This window comes from Phyllostomus hastatus, unplaced genomic scaffold (genome assembly GCF_019186645.2).
Source record: "Phyllostomus hastatus isolate PE091 unplaced genomic scaffold, TTU_PhHast_1.1 phas_contig_305, whole genome shotgun sequence".
Lineage (NCBI taxonomy): Eukaryota > Metazoa > Chordata > Mammalia > Chiroptera > Phyllostomidae > Phyllostomus > Phyllostomus hastatus.
The window spans coordinates 123819-131253 of record NW_025333846.1 but is presented as its reverse complement, the minus strand read 5'-3'; the positions used below and the strand labels follow the sequence as shown (position 1 = coordinate 131253).

The 7435-nt window shown below is 46.6% G+C and overlaps 1 protein-coding gene across 3 annotated transcripts; it reads right to left on the bottom strand.

Annotated features, from left to right (window-relative positions):
- Window positions 1-774: 774 nt before the first annotated feature.
- LOC123819332 (GTPase IMAP family member 7-like) lies at window positions 775-7102 on the bottom strand. 3 transcript variants are annotated; one of them, XM_045839637.1, is made up of 2 exons: window positions 6988-7102; window positions 775-2232 (listed from the first exon to the last, which is right to left on the bottom strand). In XM_045839637.1, exon 2 carries the CDS (start codon window positions 2191-2193, stop codon window positions 1516-1518), a length of 678 nt encoding a protein of 225 aa, XP_045695593.1. In that variant the 5' UTR covers window positions 2194-2232; window positions 6988-7102; the 3' UTR covers window positions 775-1515. The 3 variants fall into 3 exon arrangements, with proteins under 3 accessions (XP_045695593.1, XP_045695595.1, XP_045695594.1); XM_045839639.1 differs by lacking the exon at window positions 6988-7102 and adding an exon at window positions 6363-6467; XM_045839638.1 differs by lacking the exon at window positions 6988-7102 and adding an exon at window positions 3696-3813.
- Between the last annotated feature and the right edge of the window lie 333 nt (window positions 7103-7435).

Below are 7435 nucleotides of genomic sequence, written 5' to 3'. Positions count from 1 at the left end.
AAGAACTTTGTTTTGTTTTTTTATTTATTTATTTATTTATTTTTTAATATATTTTATTGATTATGCTATTACAGTTGTCCCATTTCCCCCTTCACTCCCCTCCACCCTGTACCCCCTCTCCAACCCACGTTCCCCCCCTTTAGTTCATGTCCATGTGTCATACTTGTGAGGAAAGAACTTTGAATATGAATCTCCCATCTCTTTCACTTGCTACATGTAAATAAACCACCTTGTGACAACCACACCTTGTCCTTGAACAGAGCACCCCAAGTGGTGAACCCCTGAGTTCATGACAAAGTGACCCACATAGATCAGCCTCCTGGGGCAAAGAGCTCGGGTGAAAGGGGCCAAGGTGTGGATCTGCAGAGGCAAAGGAAAAATATGGCACGAAAGATATTTTTAAGTTGCAGTCAGGGACGTTTTACATTATGACGGCACCTGAACAAGAAAAGGGAGAAAAACAATAAAAGCATGGAGCACCTCCCAGGCCTCCATGGACCACAGAATTCTCCTGGAGTGGTCTGCTGCTTCACTGGTTGTGGGCTCATACACAAGGACAGAAACAATGTGCATCACCAGAGGGGTTGACATGTGATGTATGCAGGATTTCTTGTTTCAATTCTCCAAAATTGAGTTTTTGAACTCTGCACAGTGTATTCTGGCCTGACTGTGCCCATTCAGTCACTCTGCACCTGCGTTAGCACTGTGGGGTAGGGGAATGAGCTGGGATGATGCTCTGGGGAGCTGTTGCTGCACAACAGACCAGCCCAAAGCTTAGTGGTTTGAAACACCAGCATTTATTTTTCTCATGAATCTACAAACTGGGTGGGACATGGTGGGGATGACCCAACTTTGCTGTCTGCAGCTTCCCCTGAGGCAGCTCTGCTGGCAGCTGGAGAGCCCACTGCCCTGTGGCCACACTTGCACGGCTGGCAGGTGGTCTCACTGGCAGATGGAAGAGCAGCAAGGGGATAGTGCCAGGATTCCAGTCCTCTTCCTGGGGCCTCTCCATGGGCAACATGAGCTTCCTCACAGCACGGGGGCCATGTTCCAAGGGCAGGTACTGCAGAGAGCAAGGCAGCACAGTCCCTTTCTAACTTCAGAAGTCAGACCATCCACTACTCATCAAAGCAGTCACAGAGTCCATGGAATTTCAAGGTGGGCACACAGCCCATAAGTCCACAGAAGGAGTAGCAGCGCAGAGTCCAAGAAGCAGAGCTGGTATAGAAGATATTTCTGTAGCCAACTTTGGAAAATACAATCTACCACAGGGACAAATCACAGTAAGTTAAGAAGTAAAAGTAAAATTTGCATTATTCCCAGAAACTATGCCATGTATTTGAAAGCACACTTCGAATTTACTTGGAAATACCTGTAGATATATTTCTTCAAATTCTTCCTCTGTAATTTCAATGTATACCATATTTCTCTTCTAGTGGTTTCAAATTTTTCTCTATTCCTTGCTTTGGTATTTCTTTTTGATCATATTACTTTTTGCAGTTTTTCCTTTACTGATCAATCAGCACAGATTTTCTCAAAGACCACTTCCAGGTGTTTCTGCTTTTCCACTATGTCCTTGTAGATGGGACCCAAAAAGTGAGCCCCTTTATTCTCCTGCACCATTGCTTCAATCAGCTCCACCAGCTCCTGCACTTGATCTTCCTTCTCAGCCTCGTCTGCACTGTTGTTGTTGAAGGCACAGCAGCGTAAATCACACTCCTTGATGATGGTTTTTAGGCGCTTGTCTGTCATTGCCATTAAATAACTCAGCATCCGATCACCCAGTTCCTCTTTCTGAGTGAACAAGATGATCATGTGCTTCATGACATGCTCCCCAAAGATGGCCTTGACCAATTCAACTGCAGCCTGCTCTTCCTCTGTGAAGCGACCCACCGGTAGGACCAGGATGATGGCGTGAGGCCCGGGGCTGCAGAAGAGGACACATTTAGCAATTTCCTCACAGGTGTTCTCTAGTGTCTCCTTGCTGTCAAAGAGCCCTGGGGTGTCCACCACAACAAGCTTCCTCCCCTTCCAGTCCCGCGATGCTTTCTGACAGCTCTTGGTAACAGCACTGGCAGCTACTTGAGAATCAAATACCCTTTCCCCCAGGATGGTGTTTGCTGTCGCACTTTTCCCACTTCCGGTTCTTCCCACCAGAATGATCCGCAGAGTGTTGTCCTGAAGGCTGGCCATGCTGGTTCAGGAGGATTGGGTGCAAGTTCCTGCAAGACCCTAAGAGAGGAAGGGGAGGGAGAGGGGTCAACTTAGGTAAATGGGGACCATTCCAACCCTCTCTTCCTCCCTGAAAATTTGTACTACACAGTTATTCATACTGATCCCAGTGACAACAGAGAGATGACACAGGTCAACTACTGGGGAAGAAACAACAGAGTTTCCCCACAGAAGAGCACCAGGGCCAGGCCCCTCCCAGGGGAGTGCACCTACACCTCACAGCTCTGCTCTCTCAGTGCTCCCTGAGCTGTCCCTGATCACACACAAAAGAAGGGAAAGTTTCAGTCCTTTCTGAGAATCAAGTATAATGTTGATCCCAAAGACTAACCAAGGTTTCACCAATAAATAAAGCTACATATGTGTCTCATTTTGAAGTAGTAATACAAAAATACTAAATTATTAAACTCTAAAGAAAAGGTATATACTTTTCTTTACTCTAAACAAAAAGTATACACCATAATTAAGTGGCATTTATTTCAGAAATACTAGGATGGTTCATATGAAAAATTGGTTGTGACAACACGTCCCGTTAATAGATGATGAAGAAAACTACCCAGATGCAGAAAAGACTTTTGACCCAATTCAATGCTGACTCATGTTTAAAACCTTTCATAAATTTACAATTCATAGGTACTTTTCTAAAGTTAATATAATGGATTATAAAGATAATTTGGACAAGGAAAAAAGAAAATATTCAGCACTACCAAGAAAAAATATAAGGAGGGAGGACCAGCTCTACCAGGAGTCAAACACAAAGTTTCTTTAATTACAGCTGAATGGGGCTGATGCACAAACAGAGAGAACAGGGAAACACAGACAGAAAATAGGCCAAATTATTCATACTGTATTCATTTACATTCCATTTGATTACAGTGCTTCCGTAGATTAAATAAGGCTGCATCTCACATCGACAGGGAGAGAGGTGGGCAACAGAGCGACTCTGGGCTCACAGTGACCACACAGGAGTGAGGGAACTGCCTCCACTGCCTCACGCCACTCAGGTTCAGTTACGTTCCACGTAATTTACATGGAAAAGCGAACCCACGGACATAAGAGAAACAACGTGGACAGGTTCTTTGTAACCTGGGGGCAGGGGAAATATTTCTAAGATCTGACACAGAGTAAGGAAAAGGACTAATAAGTTTGATAACAAAAAACTCACACAGATAATGTGAGACAAGAAACAGCAGAGACAAATTAAAGCAAAAATGTCAAACTAAGGAAAAAACAATTTCCAACTTACATCAAGGGGGTGAAGTTCCCTGTTATACAAAGAACATGGAAAAGCACAGAAACTAAAGTTCAACACCTTGACAGAAAGTGGAGTAAGAGGTGGAAATAAACATTCAGAGAAAATTTAAATGTGCCTTGAATATATCCAAAGACAGTAGCATACACTCATAATAGAGAAGAATAAAACAAAACCAAAAATAATACAATTAAATACAATTATTTATAATTACACTTATATTCCCATGATGAGATGCTGTTTGTCCCCTCCAGGTCCGGCAGAACTGCAGACTGTGCTGAGAGTCAGCCGGAGGGGGCGGGGGCAGAGGTCAGAAGTCCTCCCCTGCACAGCTGGTGAGGAGGGAAACACAGTCCAACCCCGCAGGGCAGAAACCAGCAGTACCATGCAAAGTCAACATGCATCTTCCCTTCTGTTACCAATCCCCAATTTTAGCTTATGTCCCTGAACTTTGCTGACAAAAATTATAGCAAAAGTCATACATGAGGTTCTTTGTTGTATCATTACTTTCAACAGCAAAAAGAAAACTCTATCCAGTGGCCACAAGTAGACAACGGGTTGAATGAACTAAGGTGTGTTCACACTGGGGAGGACTGGCCGGCCGTGAAAAGGACTGAGAAGTGTCTCCCTGCACCAGAGCGGGGAGACCGCCAGGGTGTCTACCACCAGGGAAAGGAAATAATGTGGAGTTCACCTACCATCTCTCCAGTAAGGGGGATGTGAACATCATCTATGAACTATAACAGGTACACTATTCACATATATGAAAAGGCACCAGCAGGATAATCTGAAAACTAAACCGACACAAAAGTTCCTTGTGCAGGGATGGGAGAGACAGGGTGGGGGACAGGGACAGGGGCTCGAAGTCGGGTGTCCTGGGTGCACGCAGATTCCATAGGTTTGATCTTGCAACCAGGAAGGTAGTTTACCTAGTTATACACCAAAAATTATACTTTAAAATGTTAATGTCAAAAGCAAATGAAACAAATAAATCTAATGGTATTTTCTGAGATGGATGAACTGCGCAAGGAACTGGTCCAAGAGACTTGGAAATGCAGTCATTTCATTGTTCATCTCCAGTAAGTTTTACATACAAAAAGAAAACCCAAATCACTAAAAATGTAAAACATGAAAAAAAGATCTCCAATTGTCCTAAAAAATCCTCATCTTAGTTGCGTGTGTGTGTGTGTGTGTGTGTGTGTGTGTGTGTGTGTGTGTGTAGTGTGAAGCCCATTGGAAAGGCACAGAGACAGGAATGACCCTGGTGACAATGGGCCCCCTCAGTGCCCAGCTCTGGCCTTCAGAGGCCATTTCCCACCAAAGGTCAGGGCTCTGAGGAGAAAGCACCGATTCCAGGGCCGGGCCAGACACATGTGCGTGGGGCCCACAGGCCCTCGTCAGCCAGAGAGCCCGGGTGTGCTCACCACTCACTAGCATCTCGTCACAGGGACTGGGGGCCACTGCAGGGTCACAGGGACGAAGAATCTAACAGGGCTCGGATAGGAAAATTTGAGCACTGATAATAATTCCAGTGAATGGAAAGGCATCACACATGTTGAAATCCATGGGGTCATAGCAATGCCTTCTTCAAAGTGGCCCTTCTATCTCTGGGGCATCTGCTGGAAAGCATCTCCCTGCTCGGCACGTGGACCCACAAAGGGGAAGAGTCAGGTGTTCATCTGTGTCTCTCACACACCTGCTCCTCGTGGAGATGAGAGAGAGCTTGAGGGGAGCGTTCTTTTCACAGGATTATTCCACCCAATACAAGAGGAAGGGATGACAACATTTGAGTGTCATCACTTGTGACCCTTAATGAGACTAAAGCCGCCATTAGTGTCAGTTAGTGTCACAGACAGACTGACGACCAGACGTCATGGGCCTTCTGATGGGAGTTCACTGCTGCACCTGTGAAGCATTTCCCCAAAATCAGACCAACTAGAATCTGATCATGTTTCCCCTTCGGAGTAAATTCACACAAACGCTGCAATGAGAGCAGCAGGTAAGCTGACACCTTTGATGGAACCGACAGAATGCACACCACCTGATTCTGCTGGACAGGAGACCCCCCTTTCTTACCCAGAGAAATCTCCCAGAAAGCAACAGGGAAGGTGGAAACTGACATATTAAGTTAAACTTAAGACATGTAAAATAATTGCAGTTTATGGATCTTATTTGAATCCAAGTCAAACAATTTTTTAAATTATGAGACAATCAGGAAAATCCAATTGCAACTGGTATCTTTTTATTCTATTTGCTTTTTGAAGTCTGAGAATGGCAGTATTTTTCAATGTTTTCACATATTTACTGAAAAGCTGAAACAATGTCCTATATTCCCCTCAAAACCCGTGCAGTGGGGAGGGAGTGAAGAGTCTGTGGGTGAAATCAGATGGGCATCACCTGGTAGTTGGTGAAGCTTGCTGTAAGTCCATGGAAGTTCCTGGTATTACTGTCTTTACCTTCAAATAACCCAAAATATTTCCACAGTAAAAAATTTACCCTGGGTGTAGCATAACTACTCCTGAATACTATACACCCAGCACCCCGATATATTATTTTACATTATCTCATTTACTCCACAAAACTGGCCTGCAAGGAAGTTTATTTTAGTATTCTAACCTTTTTCTGATCCTCACCTGAGGATACTTTTACTGATTTTAGAAAGGAAAGAAGGGAGAGAGAGGGAGACAAGAATATGAATGGGAAACATGGATGGGTTGCCTCTTTTCACACTCCAAGCAGGGATGCGCCCTGACTGGGTATCGAACCCACAGACTTTGTGTGTGGGGGACAACACACCAAACAGCTGAGCCACCCGGCCAGGGCTTCATCCTCACTTACACAATAAAGACAAGATGTGGCTCAACTATGCTGAGACACTCACCCAAGGTCACGGTGCTCACAGGTCCTGGGCAGAGCCGGGGCCAGGGTGGAAGTCTGTGTGACCTCAGCCTTCCCCCAACTACAGGCCACAGCAGCCTCTGCCTGGCTCCTTCTCAGGCCCCAAACACTAAAACCACACCCATCAGGTCTAGACAGGCAGGGAGGGGCACTCTTTCTCTCCCAGAACCGAGATCTGTGGGGATGCCAGAGAGTGGGAACAGGGGTTCTCTGAGTTGCTCCCGCACAAGAGCCCTGAGCCCCCAGCCCCCCCTCCCCACAACCCAGCCCCGCATCCCCTCACCGCCCATGTCACACGTTGGGGCCCCAGCTTCCCTCTGCTCAGTGACCGACCCTGCGTCCTAGATTCCTCTGCACCAGGGACCTGGCCCACTACTGGAGGGTCCCCACATGGCCTGAAATCCTTATCTTGGCAGTGGACAGAGGGGTTTGGACGGCTTCATCTCTACATGGCCACCAGCCCTGAACACCTGCCCTGGGGACACGAATTTCCCATGCAGGGAGGAGGAAGGCTCAGCAGCAGCATCTGCACAGTCCCTGATCCCTCCTCGGACCACAGCCACCCCCTGCACGTCCCCTGGCCCCACTGCCCTCCCTGCAGGACTCACCTTCTGTTCTACTGGCTGACCAGTTCCCGGGTTGTCCTCAATGAAGCTCTCTCATCTGCTCCTTTTGCTTTAAATATGGGGACACAGTGTTCGCCCTTCCCACCTCCAAACCCACTGAGCCAGGAAGCTGAGGTTGGGTGGAGCCAGTGGAGGAACTGTTTGCCTTTAAAGAGACAGAAACATGGGATAGGTCCCATTAGTTGGTGGGGGTTTCAGTTTCCCCAAGTTCAAACCTTGGGGTCCATGTGGCCTATCCCCCCTGAAATTTCCAAAGCTATGTTCAGTATTTGGGTGACAGTGGTGGATCCCAAAGGCCCTTATCAAATGACCCAAGTTTGTCCAGAAAGCCAGGCACAATGTCTAGCCATTGTCCCTGTGCAGTGGGTGATGGCGGGGTCATCCTGGAAGAAGGAAGTCAGGCAGGTGACTTGGGGTGCCCTTGGGTGCT

Bases quoted from the DNA above. Each gene is read 5' to 3' on its own strand.
- LOC123819332 (XM_045839637.1), bottom strand. From the start codon at position 2,193: ATGGCCAGCCTTCAGGACAACACTCTGCGGATCATTCTGGTGGGAAGA.